The sequence below is a fragment of the Solanum lycopersicum genome, chromosome 9 (assembly GCF_036512215.1).
Source record: "Solanum lycopersicum chromosome 9, SLM_r2.1".
Taxonomy (NCBI): Eukaryota; Viridiplantae; Streptophyta; class Magnoliopsida; order Solanales; family Solanaceae; genus Solanum; species Solanum lycopersicum.
The window spans coordinates 6092893-6112136 of NC_090808.1; the positions used below are offsets into that span (position 1 = coordinate 6092893).

Here is a 19244-nt window from a genome sequence, read left to right on the forward strand (position 1 = left end):
AATTTTGATGAAGATATATATAAGATATTTAAAATTGTTTACAAAAATAATATATTATGCATATATAATAGTAAAATAAATGTATATAATTTCTCGCTTCAGTTTTGATTCTTTCTGCGATTTTTTTTAAAAATCAAATCAAATACTATATGTTTTTTAAAAATATAAAATCAAATCAATCCAAATCCGAATAAAATTAATTTATTTAATCAATTTGATTCAATATTATTTGGATAAATTTTTATCCGGATAGTAATTGTCCCTTTCGATTTTTCTGGAAAAGAAAAATTCAAACTTTATAAATTCACATATTAAAAGAGATAATAACCAATAAAAAATTGATCATGTTTTTTGTTAGATTGAGACAATATTGACTAAAATCAATTCAATATTTTCATACAATTTCTTTTTCCTTTTTCAATTTATGAATGAAAGGGTCCTTGCCCTTTTGAAAGATAAAAGAGTTATATTATTATAAATAATAATGTACTAAAAAAACTAATTTGATACGATTACGTGAGTAAATATGTCTTCACCCTTTTGAAAGCATGTTATCACTAGTAACGATGATAATATAATAAAATTAATTTGATATGATTGTGTTGTAATTATTTATTTTCCTTCTGAATTTATGAGAGAATGAATCCTCATCCTTTTGTTAGATAGATTATATTACTAGTCAGGCGATCGATCATGATATATAATAAGACTAGTTTGGTAGGATTGTGTCGTTATTATTTATTATTATAAAATAGATTTTATTTTTATTTTTATTTATAATAATTAGTACATATCGTGTACTTTATAGAATTATTTTTTAAAATTGCCAAGGGCAGATCCCTCAACAACCATTTTACGTGGATTATACTTGGAAACTGCCTTCCATGGTCAACAAGTTGAGTCCAAATACTACTTCTTTGGTTTCAAATTGAATAATTTAGTACCAAAATTTTAAAAGTAAATAAAAAATTTAAATCTTATAATTTAAAACTTAAATTTATCAAACATATTAAAATATTTTTTAATATTATAATTTTAAATATGTCACCTAAAAAATCAAAATTTAAAAGTTGCTAATAAAGAAAATAAACATTTGTTTAAAATAAAAACTAAAAAATTAGGTCAAACAAATTGAAGCCAAGAGAATAATAAATTTTTAAGGCTTGTTTGATTAGGACATAAATTATTCGAAAATTAATTATTCCAGAATTGTCATCTTTTTTTAGTGAAACAAAAATAATATCATATTTCTAAATAATTCTTATTTCTGAAGTATTTATCACAATCAAATATAAAATAAACTTATCGTAAAATTAATCCCCAAATTAATAACATGATCTATCAACCCAAGATTACCATGTTTTATGGCCAAAAATAGTGGTGTCATAAAATCTAGTTTATAAGCAAAAAATAGTAGGACCATTCATATATATATGACCAAAAAATAAAAGTAAACAATAAGGAAAATTCATATGTAAGACTAATATTAAAACACTTGTGCTTTTCACATTACAATTTATAGATTTCAACCTTGAATATAAAGTCTAATTCATTGTGCTGTTTAATTAGCTAAAATGTAGCTGTTGAAAGTTGTTGTTGGGCAAGTACTTCTAACTTTTATTTGGCTTGATATATATTTAACCATTTAAATTTATCTCTATATTTTATATATACACTCAAACTAATTCATGTTTCAATTAAATATCTCAACTTTTAATAAAAATTTTTAGTTCAAACTTTAATTTTTATTTTAATATGTGCTAATTTATTTATAATATAGTTTATTTAATCACATAAACTATGTTATTTTCTTTAATTATATGTTTTTCCTCAATAAGACATAAAAATCTAGAATTTTTATTTAAGATTGATGCATATAATTAAAGAAGATGACAATTAACTATCTAATAAACAAACAGATGAAAACATGCATAAAAGATTATTCAATTTTGAATATAAAATGTTTAATGAGAACACATTATTGACAATTAAGATATTCAATTGAAACATAATTTAATTTGAATATCTAAATGAAATATCGTGAGTTTAAGTTTATATTTTATTAAATTTCTAGGTAATGATGGGAGTAAGTAGTAACTTTCTGTCTTTTTTTAAAAAAATCATTTTTCTGTCATCCAAGATTACTTTCTTTTGATATTGCCGGCAATGATTAGTTTAAATAGTTTAATCTAATTATGTTCTCCCAAAAAAATAATGGATCCGGCTCCTCTTCATTTCTTCCAAGTTTTTATTTGTATTAATGACACATGTCATAGGTTAAAATAAATAGTTAAGATTTAATTTTTAAAGTAAACCTTTAATCATGATTTAGTTAATAAATATATTATATATCAAGTATTAAAATTATTATAATATCACAATCTTAGCAATATATTATTTTTTCAATAAATATAGGTAAAAAAAAGTTTTCTTCCTATTATTTCTTTTTACGTAGGATCTTTTTTTTTTCTTTTATATAATATTTTTATCTAATTAAAATAATAATTAATTGAATAGAAGTATGGAAACTATAATTAACCTACCGTATATACTAGTATCACTGTATTCTTAATTTTATTATGAAATTAAAAATAGTTTGTCAAAATAGTTTGATTATCTCTAGATAATTTATTAATCATGGACCAATATACCTTTAACAAAAGATTATAATAAAAAAATTATATATATATATATATATATATATATAAAAGATCCTACGTAAAAAAAATAATAGGAAGAAAACTTTTTTACATAAATAATATGGACAAAATAATATGTTGCTAAAATTGTGAGATAATAATAATTTTGATACTTGATATATAATATATTTATTAACTAAATCATGATTAGAGGTTTACTTTGAAAAATTAAATCTTAACCATTTATTTTAACCTATTACATGTATCGTTAATCCAAATGAAACTTGGAGAAAATGGAAAGAAGAGAAATGGAACGGACCCGAATTCAAAAATAATAACAATATGTTGACACGTGTCTTAACTAACATTAATGCTGAAAAATATAGACAAATTGCTACCAAGTTGAATTTACTTAACACCAAACAGGAAAATACACACATTTGAATTGACATGTTTAATTGGAGTTTATGTTATGTTATTGATAATATAACAAAGTATTTTCTTAAGTTAAATTATATAAGAGAGAATGACATATAAGTATAATATAGTCTACACAATAGGTCAAAAACTTTGCAAAGTTGTAATTCAAAAACAACTGGTCAATTCAAAGTCAAACTTTGATAACAAAATGCAAGTGGTGCACACCAAGTTTATTTAGGTAGTGAAAATTAGATTTTTTAGATAATTCAATATTATTGAATAAATTTAAATAACTTGATTTAAATTTTAAATATAATTTTGTGATTAATTTTATAGATTGGGTGTTATTTGAGATTGTTAGAAATAGTACAGAGAGTAAAGACAACCTAAATAGTATCTCTTTACTCTCATTTGTATCATACATAAATTTCTCTCTAAAGTCATGTCCTTGATAAGCTGGAGATGCATCATGTCTTATCTAATCACCTTTCTCCAACACCTCTTTGACCTTCCTATGCCTCTGCTATAACCATCTAGTACCAAGCTTTTACATCTCCGTATTGGTGGATCTCCTCTTCACATGTCCAAATTAATCATCTAAGCCTCACTTCCTGCATCTTATTCCTTCATCGAGACCACTTCTATTTTGTCTCAGATATTATAATTTCTAATTTTCTCTCTTATAGTACGTGCCAACACATCTATCTTAACATCCACACATATTCACAACGTTTGACTTCTGAACGTTATTCTTGATCGATTAGTATTCAACTCCATACAATATACTGATCTAATCAAAGCTCGGTAGAACTTGTTGCCTTAAGTTTTGATAACACAGTCTTATCACATAAGACTCCGGAAGCGAGTCTCCATTTCTTCCGCTCTACATCAATGCAATGTGTTATATCCTCGTTAATTTTTCGGAGGATACATAAACACTTTTATAATAATATCATAAACCATTATATAAAAACTATCTTTGTCTTCTTTCTTGAGCCTTCTTCTAAAATTTGACTCAAATCATGAAGTATTGATCTCCACTTGATGTTTCCGATCATGATCAATTGAAACAACATCCAATTCAAATAACTAACAAGCTGAAAAAATAATAATCAAAATCTCAAAAATGAAGCTTCGGACAACCTTAATGGTAGACTTCTATTCTTCAAAATTTTCAATCTATCATACTAAAATTAAAGCAGATTGATTGAAGTTCAGTTAGTCATGTAGATAAATATTTTTATGATTATTAATGATTTGATGAAACTAATAATTCGTTTCAAGTTAAAAAATATTTTCAATTCGAGTTTAAATCTTCAAAGAAACCACAACGTACATGACCTTAACTATAGTATATGAAAACAAATTCAATGATGTTCATACAAGATTCTAGAGTAGGGTCCTTAATTAAGGCTGCAAAATCAAATACGAATCGTATTTTTTGAACAAAAGGACATAAATTTTTCAATTCAAATTAATAGATATATTATGACGCTCTAGCAAGAAATAAAAAAAAAGAATTCAACAAATAAGGAAATTATTTTTGTATCAACCTCATAAACAAATAAAAAATAGTCAATTATCAAATAAATTAAGTTCAGGTACCTTGCTAATCAGATTTTTTCAGGAGGTTAGCATGATTTAATTAGTAGTTGTTGAGTGTTAAACTGTATTACTTACTACTTGGTATTATTATATTATATTATATATATATATACATGTGAGCCACATAAATTTAGAATAATTAACATATGGTTTGTTGAAACCACTCACTAAATAATTCATATGAAAATATAATTCGTCATGTTAAGATATAAAATTTGAGAGAGATACGCAGTACGTGTTGTGTTGGAAAAATCAAAGGTATTAATAGAATCATTTATTTATTGGCAAAATAATAGCAGTGATTACTATGAATACTATGAAAATGGGAAAAAAGTTTAAATATGTGACTAAATTTTTTCGAAAAAAATTTATTTTCGTTATCCATTAAAAGTCAGACTCATATATATGATGCATAATGCTTATTTATGTTATTATTTATTAAAATAATTTAACTTAGCTTATTACTTTTGACATGTGTTCACATCACTAATTAAATCAATTAAATTTTTTAAAAATAATCTAAATTAAAGCATACTGTTTGTTCTAATTAAATTTATCCAATCCACATTCCTTTTTATCCATCCCAACACTTAATCCTTCATTTACTTCTTCACTTGCTCAATCGACGTAAGAGAAGTGTATGTATAGTGTGTGAAGAATTACATTTGGGGCGATCAATAGTTATTCATTTTGTGAGCAAATCGGTGGAGAATATATATATATATATATAAAAAATGAGATTTATATTTAGCATTTTTTGTTCTTGAAAATACTTACGATAAAGTTTTAAAGGAAGCCATTTAAAAATGCCTAAAAGTAATGTGTACTGCTAACTATATGGTGATGTGGAACATCTATGATTGAATTAGGTCTCGAGTTAAAATAGTTGAAAGAAATTAAAAGTATTTTTTCAAGCTAAATGAGTTTGTATGAAAACTTGATGTATGATTGAATTAAGTCTCGAGTTAAAATAATAAAAAGAAATTAAAAGCACTTTTCAATCTAAATAAGTTTGTATGAGAAATTTATGTATGATTGAATTAAGTCTCGAATTAAAATAGTGAAAAGAAATTAAAGAGCACTTTTTAAGCTAAATGAATTTGTATCAGAATTTGATGTATGATTGAATTAAGTCTCGAGTTAAAATAGTGGAAACAAATTAAAAGCACTTTTCAACCTAAATGAATTTGTATCAGAACTTGATGTATGATTGAATTAAATCTCGAGTTAAAATAGTAAAAGAAAATTAAAAGCACTTTTCAAGATAAATGAGTTTGTATTTATCCATTTACATTTGTCTTGGTGATAAATGAATTTGACACAAATTTTTTTTGATAAAGTGTCACAGTGCATGTTATTTATATATAACACGTAGAGACATGCAACTAAATTAGATTAATACCTCATATGGTCACTCAATTATCCATTCTTTCCTCAGAAAGTCACTCAATCTATTAAATTATTTTTTTAAATTAAATTTTGTTGATATTAATTATTTATATAACAAATCAAAATTTTCTAAAAATAAAAATACCATTTAAACCATTTAGTGATCCACCCATGTAACCCGACCCATTAAAAAACATGATATGACCCATTTTATTTGTCTTTAATCCTAATTCAAGGTTTAAAGAGAGGGATTAATTTAGGATTAAAGATAAAATAAAATGGATCATATTATATTTTTTAATGGGTCGGGTTAGGTGGGTGGATCACTAAATGATTTAATTTATTTTTAAAATTTTTTGGTTTGTTATATAAATAATTAATATCAATAATTTAGTTAAAAAACAATTTAATAGATTGAGTGACTTTCTGATGAAAGAGCGGATAGTTGAGTGACTTTCTGAGGAAATAGTGGATAGTTGAGTGACTTTTGAGTTAAAATTGAAAGTTGAGTGACTTTCTAAGGAAAGAGTGGATAGTTGAGTGACTTTTGAGTTAAAATTGAAAATTGAGTGACTTTCTGAGAAAGAAGTACATAGTTGAGTGACTTTGGAGTGAAAATTGAAAGTTCAGTGACTTTCTGAGAGAAAAGTGCATAGTTGAGTGACCATCTGAGATATTAACTCAACTAAATTAATGTTCGATCGAAGGTGAAGAAAAATTTTGAAGTCTAAAAAATTCATGTTAAGCAGAATCAAAATTGAATATTTAGAGTGCAAATTATGAAAGTGAGGTTGACCCGTACAAATACAATTTTTATAGTTTCTGTTATTATTAAGTTACGAGATTTTCAATTAATATTAATGTTATTAATTAATTACATAATATCCTCTTTCACTTTTATCCTTGAACCTCTTTTTTTTCTTTCTATATTGTTCCCATCAAAATAAACAAATAAAGTTTAGTCAATATTTAACGAAAACTAAAAATATCAAATTTTGATAAATTTAGACCATATTGAATTCATCTCAATTTTACTCTTCGTTATCTATATTTGAAGAGTAAAATAGAGAATGTCCACTCCAATCTCCCTCTATATTACTCTCTATACTTCATTTATAGAGAGGTAAATAGTATTTTCTTCAAATTTGAAGAACTACTATTCACCTCTCTATTTCACTTTTTCATTATTATAATATTATTTTTACTATATTACTATTTAAGTTTTTATCATTTGTAATATTTTCTAATGTGAGATAACATTTAAAATATATAGCCCAAATTAAAACTTTTTCTATTTTATTTTTTAAAAGAAATGGTCAATTTTAATTAAAGTTATTTTAATATTATTTATATTTAGAGCCGTCAAAATGGGTTTGGCCCACGAGGCCGGTCCAACCCAACCCTTGAAATAAATGGGGTTGGGCTTAATATTTTTGGCCATTTATGAACGAGGCTTTTTAGCCCGTCCCATTTGGCCCATTGACCTCGTGCGCCCAATCTGCAAGCATTTGAGATCAGCCCATGGGCTATTATTTTTATATATATTTTTAATAGTGTTTTATTTGTAAATATTTTATAAATAAATATTTAAAAAAATAAAAAATCAAGTATTTTGCAATATCATTTTGCATGGTGAATTGTAGATGAAGATGAACTTCTAAAGGAAATAATATCACATGTTGATTCAAATGTGATCGATGGTGGAAGTAGAAGCGGAGTTGTAAAACATTAATTAATGAGTCATGTAATATTTAGAAATTTAGATTTGTTAAGTGTTTAGGTTGTCTTGTGTTGCTGGATATCTTTTAAACCAGCTAGTTTTTTGTGGAAAAAATGATGTAATGATCAACATTTATCCGCTAAATCTTACGTTGGCTATTATGTATTTTTGTAAGTATTCACCAAAGTTTGTGATTCATAAATGTATTTTTGTAAGTATCCATCCGAAGTGTGTGATTTGTAAATGAATTTTTATATGAATTGATGTCGTGTTCATAGACGTCAACATTCAATACTCTTTCTAAGAGAGTAATAGTATTCATTTTTGGTTGAAGGGCCAACCCGTCCCAACCCGTTGCCCGCCTAGTGCTGGGTTGGGCCGCTATTTTATTGACCCTTTAATAAAAGCGCCAACCCGCCCCAACCCATTTAACTCTCTAGCCCGTTAGGGTTGGGTTGGGCCAGCCCATTTTGACACCTCTATTTATATTACATATAAGATTATTAATTAAGTCTATAATATTTTTTTATTATTCTCTAAGTAATATAATATCTAAACACATATTATTAATAAGTATACTATTTTCATCTCAGATTAATAATTTTTCTAATTTAATATTTATTTTTATTTTCACTTTAAATATGTAATTTAGATTATAATTATTTTTCATTATAATGCATGCACAAAATTTACATGATAATTTAAACAATCTACTTTTATGTTTTGGTGATAAAATATTAAACTACAATTATTAAAGAACATAAAAAATATTTGATGCAACAGTTCAAAATAAAATACGGGAAATAAATTAGTACACGAAATAATTGGATACAATATGAAATTGTTAATGTAAACAATGTTTAGCTATACTTAAAAATATTTATTTTGAACTCCGCAATACATTATTAGAACATTTATGAGAATAATGTAATAATCCTGAAAGTTGAATATTTATGTAAAATTTAAAATAAATTTTACGACAATACAATATTTATGATGAAATTATATTTCATCAATGATTTCACTTTTATATTAATGTTCGTTAATATGTATTATATATAGTATTTATTGTGATTTATGCTATTTAAAAAGTTAGAATAAAATATAATTATATATTAAATGAAAAGTTTGAAAAATCTAAAATTATATATCACATAAAAATTAAGGAGCGATTATTTGCAAATAAATAAATAAATAAATGATCTATATGATGAAATAAAAAATAAAAATATTAATATAATATTAATGTGAGAGAAAAAAATTATTTTATAATAAAGAATTGGATTGAAGTTATTATCTTAACAAAATACAGAACTCTATACTTCGACAGTAAAATTTAGAATATTAACTATTAAGAGGTCATTTCTGTCATTTTATCGGAAAAAAATCAAACATAACGTACGCCATCATTTTTTTATTTGAGCTAATTTCCCGCCCCTTCTCACTCAGCCTTTAAGCTACAGATATCAGTGTATCCCTTTTGATCATTACATCTAGGGTTTACAAAATTGAAGAAGATGAAACGGATTCGCAAGCAGAAGAAGACTGAAATTCCGAAGGTATGATCATTATTGTTACAATGTTATAGCTTTCGAAATCAATATGTATGTGTTTTCTTAGCTTAATGTGTCAGTTTTTGATTTTGTTTTTTGGGCAGCTGATTTTAGAGGAGATAGTCGGTTTCACAACTGAGAATGCGAATGGACTGGCTTCTGGAGTTTCGAATTCGAAATGTGTGTATATTGCAGGCTGTGTTGCGGTGGTTTATGACGTCTATTCATCCACGCAGTCGCATTTAGTTGTGTCCAATCGATTGCCGAAGCCGTTGAGCTGTGTTGCGGTTTCGTGTGACGGACTTTTTATTGCTGCTGGAGAGGTATGGAATCTGTTCTCAACTTGGAGAATTTTCCCTATTTGTGGTTTTGTATGAAACATGAAAGTTTTGAGGAGTTCTCTATTTGTGATTTTGATAGAAACATGAAAATTTGGAGGATTTGTCTACTTGTGCATTTTTTTTGTACTACATTTTGTAGTCTGAAGAGATCAGAATGACGTAGTGATCTAGACGGAAAAAATGTGAGGCTTAAGTAAGCAAATGAGGTTGAACGTCTGCGTTTCTATGTAAGAGTTTAGGTCTAAATGTTGACTTGTGGGAATAATAAAGGTAGGGGGAGGCATAGTTCCGGAGTCGACTTTGCATGAGAGGAATTAGTTCAGTTGAATAGAGTAGAAGTAGTTTTGACTTTTTAATTTTTCTGATATCGCCGTCAGTCAATAATATGTAGCATCAAACATGAAAAATTTATACATTTGTTCTATATTGTCTAGTCTGAAGATTATAATGAGGTAGCTCATGGTCAAGGAAGGTATACTGTACCAGTCATTGGATAGTCAAAGCATGATCTTTCAAGAGATTTCACAATGATGAGTCAGTGCCATAAGGATTAATTTCATGGTTTTATAATTAGCCTTCTTTTTGAAAAACAAAAAGGATTAACTTCATGGCGGTTGGCACTGACACTGATGGCGATGAGGTGTTGAAGGTTTAAGTGGGTCCATATCCTTGCTGTATAGTTCAAATGCATGTCAATTAGGCTTATAAGGTCCTTACTTGATTTTATAAGGATGTCACATCATGGGCTTATGCTGATTCTTTGAGAAACAGAACAACAACTTATTGGCTCAATACAAGATTATGATGTTGCTCTTGATGGGCTTAGATTTTTTGATTTTTTTTTGATGAGCTTAGATTTGTACCCACTAAAGCAGTCTTTTATTTTGCACCAGTAATTCACCTTGCAGTGCTCCCTTGAGAATAGAGTCCGGTCTCTGTGCTGTTTCTTGAGGATGTTGCTCCAGCTTAGGTAGTCGTAGGCTCATAGCTAAGAGTTTTTTTAATCCTTTAATGCACCAATATGGTGAAATAGGAATCATTGTGTAGAGATAAGAGGGTTGGATTGGCTATATTCACCTTTGTACCGCTTCTCCAGATTGTCTTTTCAGCTTCAACAATATGTCTCCTCTGCTTGTTTTGAAGATACAGGTTGCACTTCACTAAATGTTAAATCAAATTGTATTCTTCTTTGAGTTTTTTGGTATAAGTCTGAATACACGGGTAGTCATGACTCAACCTTAGATGTGTTAGAACCATTGTAAGAAGAACAAGGCTGATGTAACTATCCATTTTGGTCCAGCAGAATATGTGCTGATGTTTATATACACACAAATATGTTATCTTTTCAGAAAAAAATATTTCTGCTTCTATGGCTTGTTAAAGCTGCAACATGGATAAAATTAGCTGTCCTGCTCAAACTAATTAGCTATATGCTTGCATAACTGTCTTTCATTTTAGTGATAAGACCTACTTGTATATGTATAATAGCAGTAAAAGATACATACAGATGCACATATAAAGAGTGCTCTGTTCAAATGGTGTGACTAGCTTTGTTATTTTTACTTTTGTAAAGTTAGTTTTTGCACTTACTAATGGGTCAATATTTCAGTCAGGACCTCATCCTGCTGTAGTGATATGGGAAGCAGCAAGTTTGGCCATGAAATACGAATTGAAGAGTCATCAACACGGCATAGCATGCATTGCCTTTTCACCTGATGGTTTGTTGTAATTAGTCATTGCTCTTTATCTAAGCAACTAGTTTTCTTTGAGATACATGAAATGGGACATAAACCTCGGTGTGTTATTCTTCTTTCCCGTTTTCTTGATTATATTACTACCTGCAGGCAAACACCTTGCTTCTGTTGGATATCCTCATGATGGATATATTTGCCTCTGGGATTTTCAAAATCAGACTTTAATTACAAAATGCAAGGGGTGCACACCAAGTTCCGCAATTGCATCTGTTAGCTTCTCATCAGATGGAAGATTCTTTAGCACCGCAGGAAAGAAGCACCTGAAGTTCTGGAAATTGGGATTTTCTACCAGATCTCGTATGATAGGTAGAACAGCATCAGGTGCAATTGGAAAACAAGCTAATCTTGGTCATTATAAAGGATGCTCTTTCATAGCTGTTGCGTCTCCTATGTGGAGTCAGAGTAGTCTCCTTGATCATATTCAAACTGGTGAAGATTCGCATGTTTATGCACTGACAGATGCAGGTTACAAGTTTAACATACATCTGTTATCTTTATGTTGTTGCATGTCCCTGAGCACTTTAATTTCTTCTTTTGTTAATAGGGGTTTTGTGCCATCTTAACTCAGAGATGACTATTGCAAATTCTGTTGAATTACAGGTATATATTGTTACGTCTTGCATATTAACACTCAATTACACTGAAGAAAGCTTTGAAAGAAATCCTGTACTTCCTGAAATTTTCTGATATTAAAGTGCTATAAACTGGTATGTACTACCTTTTCAAAAATAAGTAGGCCCTCTAGTCTTCTCATCATTTTTGTACTTGGGACTTCAGGTTGAGAAAGGCTTTGGACTATCTGTATCCAGAAAGTTGGTTGCTTGCGCATGCAATAATGGACAAGTCAAACTTCTTTTTGCGAACTCTCTTGCATATGCTGGAAGCTTATGCTATCCTGAAACCAGACACAGTAAAGGAAGTGTTGCAGACTGCCATGTAGTGATTGGAAAAAATGGACATGAGCAGTTGCAGAGTCTACCTAATGCAATTGCTTGTCAATTTTCAACATTGCAAAAACTTGGTAAGTAACTAGTTATTTTCAGTAGAAGGAATACATTCATATGTTCATTAATTGTGATGGTAACTTCTCCCTTGCAGTTGTGATATATGATGACCACAGCCTTTTCATATGGGATGTTCAGGATGTTGACAAGGTGTTTCTCTGAAACTCTTAGTTCTTTCCTAACCTTGACTTTCTTATTTCCTTTAATTTGACATAAGCCATGATGGATCATGCTCTTTTGGGATTGAAGTCAACTTCGCGATTATGTGGCATATGTAAGACTGATAATCATGATAGCCCCGTGATATATTTTCCAGGCCAGCAGGTGCTCTGTGCTAGTTTCACATAGTGCTTGCATATGGAACATCAAGAATTTCTCATGCGAACACATGCATGACCCCTCCAAAGCATGCGTTGCTAAAGGATGTTCTGGTGGAGTTTCCTTTGCAACATGCTCTGCTGATGGCAGTATCAGGTTGTGGGATCTTGAACTACAATCTAGTAGCTTGCCTCTTCCAACAGAAGACAAATCTATGAGTACCCTTTCAGCAGGTTCTACGCATTTAGGTGTGTCATCTTTCCTCAAGATACCAAAAAGTGCTCTTTCTATACTTGAAGAATCTTTGCTTAAGTTTGTCTCAAATATATTAGCAAAGATCAAGTATAAAGTAATATAGTACGTTATAAAAAAGAGTTCGCCTCAAATATCTCTATTATAATATGCCATTCATGTTGTTAATACTCTGTTTTTTTTTTGTATATAAACAGAGAGGACTGGTGTTTTTGAACGTGATTCTCTGGTATCAGGCTTTGCCTCTACTGGTTATCGTTCAATGGCAGTCAGTTCAGATGGAATGTATCTAGGAGCTGGTGATTTCCTTGGAAACCTTCATTTATTCAATCTACACACAACTGATTATATGTGCATCCAGGTAAACCTGTATAGCTTTAGGGTGCAATTAACTGAAGTGGTTTGCTTCTTCTAGTGAGCTGATCGGCTGTAGTTGATTTGATTGAAATTGTATCTTGCTTATAATTCTTTTCCATTTGTATACTCCATGGCCATGTACACCAAATTACACCTGCTACTTACATTTGTAGGGTGCTCATGATGGCGAAATTCTATCACTGAGTTTCAGTTCGCAAAGCATTGATGCTCCTGCTGATACATTTCCACACAGCCATTATGTTCTTGCCTCAGGGGGAAAGGATGGCATGATTCATCTCTATGATGTTCAAAGGTTTGCCTTTGGTCTTGAGTTTGTTCAACAAGTTAAATAGTCATTTATAACTAACTTGACTAACTCCCATTTCAGGAACTTTGACCTCATCGGAAGTTTTCGTGATCATTCTGCTCCTGTGACCTGCGTCAAATGTGCTTGCAGTGGCACTAAGATTATAAGTTGTAACGCGGATAGGTTAGAGTAGACTTTGAAAGCAATTAGTAAATTTTGATGAAATTGATATGTTGAAGCATAAGCATCTTGACACATATACTCTTCTCCTCTACACCCATAAGCTTCTTAACATTTAACATGATTTTGTAGCTTATGCTTGAGGAATGACTTAATTTTTGTACATTGCACGGCTTCACTTTTTAGGACAAAAATCATTCTATGCAGCTGCTTCTGCATGATATGTCATGCCCCTTTACTCTTGTGTTTGCCTGACAGGTCTCTGGTTTTTTGTGATGTTTCTATGATCGATTCAGCATACAAAATATCTTGCTATCATAGAGTCTTACCGGGAGTTGTATATGACATGGCAGTTGATGGTTCCACTGAGATTGCTGTCACTGTGGGGCAGGTAAATTTTGAATTGCAGTGCTTGCTCGCGTTATTCTTTCTGAAAGAAAAAATTCAGATAGATAATGATTAAATAAGGCTGTTGTTATTTCTTCTAGCGATAGCATGTCAGAACATTTAATAACTCAGACTATGTCAAATTGTAGACTTAAGAATGTTTTTTGTCTTAGGATAAGAAGATTAACACATTCAGCATTCCTTCTGGGAAGTTAATCAGGTCATTTAAGCATATTGGAGGGGATCCTGTAAAGGTACATAAATACTGACAAACCATTGAATAGGTATCATCGAGTTGATTTTATGTTAGACCTACATCACCTTTTACAGGTATCTGTGGATCCCAGCTCTAGTTATCTGGTTTGCTCAGACTCTTTTAAGATTCTCTGCTTATATGACATTATGGCTGGGGATATGGTCGCACAAGCAGTGGGGCATGGTGATGTTATAACTGGTGTCATCTTTTTACCTGACTGCAAGCATCTCGTTTCTGTGAGTACATCCTATGGACATTTTCCTGATTTAGTGGTCTGCTATCTGAACTATGATCTTTCTAATTAGGAGTTTCAGAGTTGGTTCCTATCAGGCAACCAGTATAGTGAGAACTAACCTATAATGAACTCCAAACTTGGACAAAACTTAGAAGACTCTTCTATTTCCAAGTTAGCTCTTGCTTCCTTGTTTATTTATCTGGGTGACTCAAATATAGATTGGCATGAGGAAAACATGTAAAGGATTTAGAATAGAATGAACCTTAATATATAAACTAGAACAAGTAAAAGTAGTCTCTCTCCATGTGTCCTTAAGTCCATGCTAATGATGGTAATGGTTGGAAGAATATTCCAAAGTCCATGATGGCTACCTTGGGTGCCATCACTACGAGGGAGTGGTGCAAAACATTTGAATTCATGTTACTACAACTTAATGAAACATGCTAAATCTGCTACAAACTTTCCCTATCTACAATGATTTGCTCTATATTTCCTGTTTTAAACTAGTTTATTTAGCTTTTCCCCCAATCTTAACATTGATTTCTGGTGAGTTCAGGTAAGTAGTGATGGTTGTATCTTTGTTTGGAAAGTCCCTGGTTATTTATCATTAAGGATGCTGAGGAAAATTAAGGAAAATGCTTGTCCGCTATCCCCAGAAAAATTTGCTGCTCCGGAAACTTCAGGTCAAATCAAACTTCATGTGGTTAATCATCATCAACCAGAAGGCATATCTATGACCCCAAAACTCTTCCAAGTAAATCAGAGAGTACTCTGTCGAGAAATGAGTTCACCAGCGACAGCATTTAAATTCAGTATTTCAAGACTCCCAAAGTGGGCACAAGCTAAAGTTACTAACCTTCATTCCTTGATGACTGACCCTAATTCTTCATCCTCCAAGGTATCTCAAGATATAGTAGTAAAACTGCTAATTGCTTGTCATAACTTTTGACTGTAGATACGTTACGGTATCATGTTCTTTTCCATATATTTATTTTCTTTTATGTCAATAAGGATAATTTGTGTATCATGCAGAATGTTTGTCCATTTTAACAATTTCAGATAACTTCTTTGTTATTTTCCCTTTATTCTTCAACGTGCCAATAAATGTTATTATTTCCTTTGATTTTGTTGTACACAATAGACATTGTGGCTCATCCAAAGCTAACTGAGGAAACATGTAGGACCCAACAGTCAAAGGATCCTTGTCCAGTTCGTGCAGGCAATACTATGTGCAATTGCCTTGCTTTCACTGAGATGTTTTCTGTACCTTTGCAGACTGGAAAAACTGGATCAACCGGTACGCAGAGACCAGCTTGTGAAACTGTCCATGTGTATGAAGAGGCACTACATAATTTGGATGCTGCTGCTGAGAAAGCAATGCAGTTATTTTCTAAATTAGCAAATCAGCATGCGAGAATAGAGAAATCAAGGGAGCATGAAAATCAGTTATTGGCCAAGGCAGCAGAAATGCTTGTGCCAATAGCAAATAAAATCCATGCTACTGCCAAATTGGCACAATCCGCCAACACTGGTTCGAATGGGAATGCCAAAATGGATATTTCAACCAATGAAATTTGAGGTTATTACAAAAACTGATCCACATCAACTAGTCAAGCTGAAGGGTTGCCACTAGCTTGTTTTACTAAGGTAATATGACTTGATCCTTCTTCCCTGCAGTGACAAAGATCTATTTCCTTACCGACGATTTCTAACATTTAAACAGCAACTATGCTAACATTCGAACGAGTTAGTCTCTCTATTCCATTTTATGTGACACTCTTTCTTTTCTAGTCAGTTCCAAACGAATGACATAGTCCTATATTAAAAACAATTCAACTTTAAACTTCCTATTTTCTAACCACAAAAAATGTATGGCCGGTTAATAACACAAATTTCAAGTCTGTCTTTCTTTGTCAATTTCGTGCCCAAACAAATAGGTTCACAAAATTTGCATTGAGCTAATCCTTCTCTCTCAAGTTGAAAATGTAATTTGATTTGAATATATGCTTGGTGCTAGCATCACTTATGAAACTCGTACTTGGTACCAGAGCGGGATAATGGAAACCCTTGAATTAGCATGTAGCACAATACTTATTTTTTAGATATGAAAGAACAAATGCTATTAGTTGATTGTATACGAAGTTTTTACTTAGCATACCATGTACCACTTCATATAATGTGCTTTTCCATCTAAATATCAGCACTTTTGGAAGCTTGACCGTTTGTTCATGCTACATGAACTACACAGAACACTTGGCCTTGCTTTCAGATTTGGAGAACACAAACCCATCTCAAGGTGGCATTGCTTCTCATGGCTGTCTTAACACAGGAAAAATCTATTTTGTGCTATAGATGGCATTTATGCGGTAACTGTCAGCCAGCCACTTCTTTACATATTGCAATGTGACTGCTCAACTTTGGGAAATATTTTGAACATGCTGGTTTGAAGTGGGTAAAGCCTAAGACTACAACCAAATTACTTCTCTGCTGGAATAAAAACAAAGAGGAAGTGAGGAACCTAAGATGTTTCAAAGATAGCAAGTTCTACTCAACAGATCAAATACAAGATTAGGTAGGTACATCATATTCTCCTCTGATCCCATTTAAATCACATGTATGTTATTGTTGTTCACTTGTACATAAAGTGTCAAAATTAACCCAAAACCACCCCTTCGACTCGCCCAAACCTATCCTATATTTGAAGGGTTGGGCAATGGAATAAAATTCTGATGGGTTGATTTTGGACAACTCGTGAAATGAAGTAGCCCGAGTTCAACCCATCAATGTGTGCAAAACCCAACCTGTCAATAAGTATTCTCCACGTTGAAGCATTTCCAGTTTCGTGTTGCATATAATATATTATGGTTTGTTCAGTTAGTCCTGTCCAATTTAATCCATTCTGATTACTGAGTTTCTTCCCCTTGTATTTCTGGTTGTTAATTCATCTTCTGTTTCATGTATTCTAATTTGGTTTTCGATATTATTTTGTTTATCCAATTTAATGCTTTAAAATTTATGGGTTTAATTTGTTTCTAAAAGCTAAGTGCATCAAGTTCTTCACCAACTACATTAGGCTAACAGTGTCTTATAGTATTTGCATGAATACTTATTGATTGTCAGTAATGTGGTGAGAATTATAAGATATATACATATATAAGTTTGTATAAATTTATAACTTGTTTTGAGAATATTTGATCCATGTTAGCAGTCTATTGTACTGCTTGAACTAAGTATTGAGAATGGGCATTGTGGGACATGCTTGAGAATTTTTTTTGGGAACAAATTAATCCCAACTCTTTTAAAAATATCAAATACTTTTGAAAAGTATAATTGAGAATCCATTCCAAGAGTGTCAAAAATAGAACTGGAGTGAAGTTTCATTAAGCTGATGGTTAAATTGTAAAGTACAGTTTGGACTATCTCTATTTTGTTAAATTATAGCTTATCTAATATTTTGATCTGACATTGCTTCACATGCAGATAAATTTTCATTAATATTTTTTCAAATTTGGAAATTGTTCGAAGGAATTTGAAAATGGTATTTTTTCAAATTTGGAAATTGTTCGAAGGAATTTGAAAATGGTATGTAGTAAAACCTCTATAAATTAATAATTTCTCTAAAATAATTTTTTTTTTTCGATTTTGACTTGGTTTATCACCAATTTTGATAAGATAATATATTTCAGAAAATCTCTATATAAATATATGATTCCATTGATATCATAAATTAATAATTTTTGAAAGTAGAAATATATCTAAAAACAATATAGTGAAATATAATTCTATTGTATTCTGTTTATTTTTTAAATTTAAATTTAAATCTAGTTGAAGCTCATATATAAGTTTTCTTATTGCATCCTCGAGCTCTGGTGTTGTCTTTTCGAACTGCGCCATAAAATTGTGAAGAGTTCTAGAATCTAGATGTAATAAGTGTTTCCTTATGCGTAACTGGTTTCGAAGGTATAATATCATCTTCAGCTTCATCATCAACATTGGCTTTTTAGATGGTATCCACAACTTTTTCTAAGCTCTGGACTTCTAAACATGTATTACTCTAACCTCGATAATTCAACATGTTATTGTCATTCATTTTATTGTGGTAACCGAGATCATTAATCATGACCGCAAATTCATTCAAATTTTCTAAGATTGCATCCTCCTAATAAATTTTACAGTGTCAAAAATAATTTGTTATCGTCTCTTGCTGAACATTTGTCGTCCAGACAGGGATTATAAAATTGATAGCATCCAAATATTGATCTATGCTTTATCAGTTTGTCCTGCTTCATAGTCTTCTGATTCTTACGATAATGATTTTGATGTATTTGTTGTACCTTGTGTGTAATATTTTTATGTGAAATCAACAAATATGATACATAAATTAGTAAAATACAATAATTTTGATATACAAAAAATTAACCTTCATCAAATCTCAAATCATTCTTTAAATTAATAAATATTAATTTATCGAGTTTATAATATCTCTATAAAACAATAAAATTTTATGATCTCACCTATATTAATTTA

At 30.4% G+C, this 19244-nt stretch overlaps 1 protein-coding gene across 3 annotated transcripts; it reads left to right on the forward strand.

The window, feature by feature from the left end:
- Positions 1–4801: 4801 nt before the first annotated feature.
- Positions 4802–17594, forward strand: LOC101244223 (uncharacterized). 3 transcript variants are annotated; one of them, XM_010327498.4, is made up of 18 exons: positions 4802–4922; positions 9223–9332; positions 9431–9649; positions 11277–11385; positions 11512–11886; positions 11966–12021; positions 12199–12442; positions 12520–12575; positions 12742–12991; positions 13193–13356; positions 13526–13665; positions 13741–13842; positions 14098–14230; positions 14400–14480; positions 14557–14718; positions 15274–15615; positions 15993–16364; positions 16966–17594. In XM_010327498.4, exons 2-17 carry the CDS (start codon positions 9291–9293, stop codon positions 16293–16295), a joined length of 2778 nt encoding a protein of 925 aa, XP_010325800.1. In that variant the 5' UTR covers positions 4802–4922; positions 9223–9290; the 3' UTR covers positions 16296–16364; positions 16966–17594. The 3 variants fall into 3 exon arrangements, with proteins under 3 accessions (XP_010325800.1, XP_010325801.1, XP_069144969.1); XM_010327499.4 differs by lacking the exons at positions 4802–4922; positions 9223–9332 and having other exon boundaries at positions 9514–9649; positions 11281–11385; XM_069288868.1 differs by lacking the exons at positions 4802–4922; positions 9223–9332; positions 9431–9649 and having other exon boundaries at positions 11277–11392.
- The last annotated feature ends 1650 nt before the right edge of the window (positions 17595–19244 follow it).

Excerpts from the sequence above, each read along its gene's own strand:
- LOC101244223 (XM_010327498.4), top strand. The coding sequence starts at position 9,291 with ATGAAACGGATTCGCAAGCAGAAGAAGACTGAAATTCCGAAG. Across the intron at positions 9,650-11,276 it reads TTTTTATTGCTGCTGGAGAG|TCAGGACCTCATCCTGCTGT; the intron begins GTATGGAATCTG and ends TCAATATTTCAG. Across the intron at positions 13,666-13,740 it reads CATCTCTATGATGTTCAAAG|GAACTTTGACCTCATCGGAA; the intron begins GTTTGCCTTTGG and ends CTCCCATTTCAG.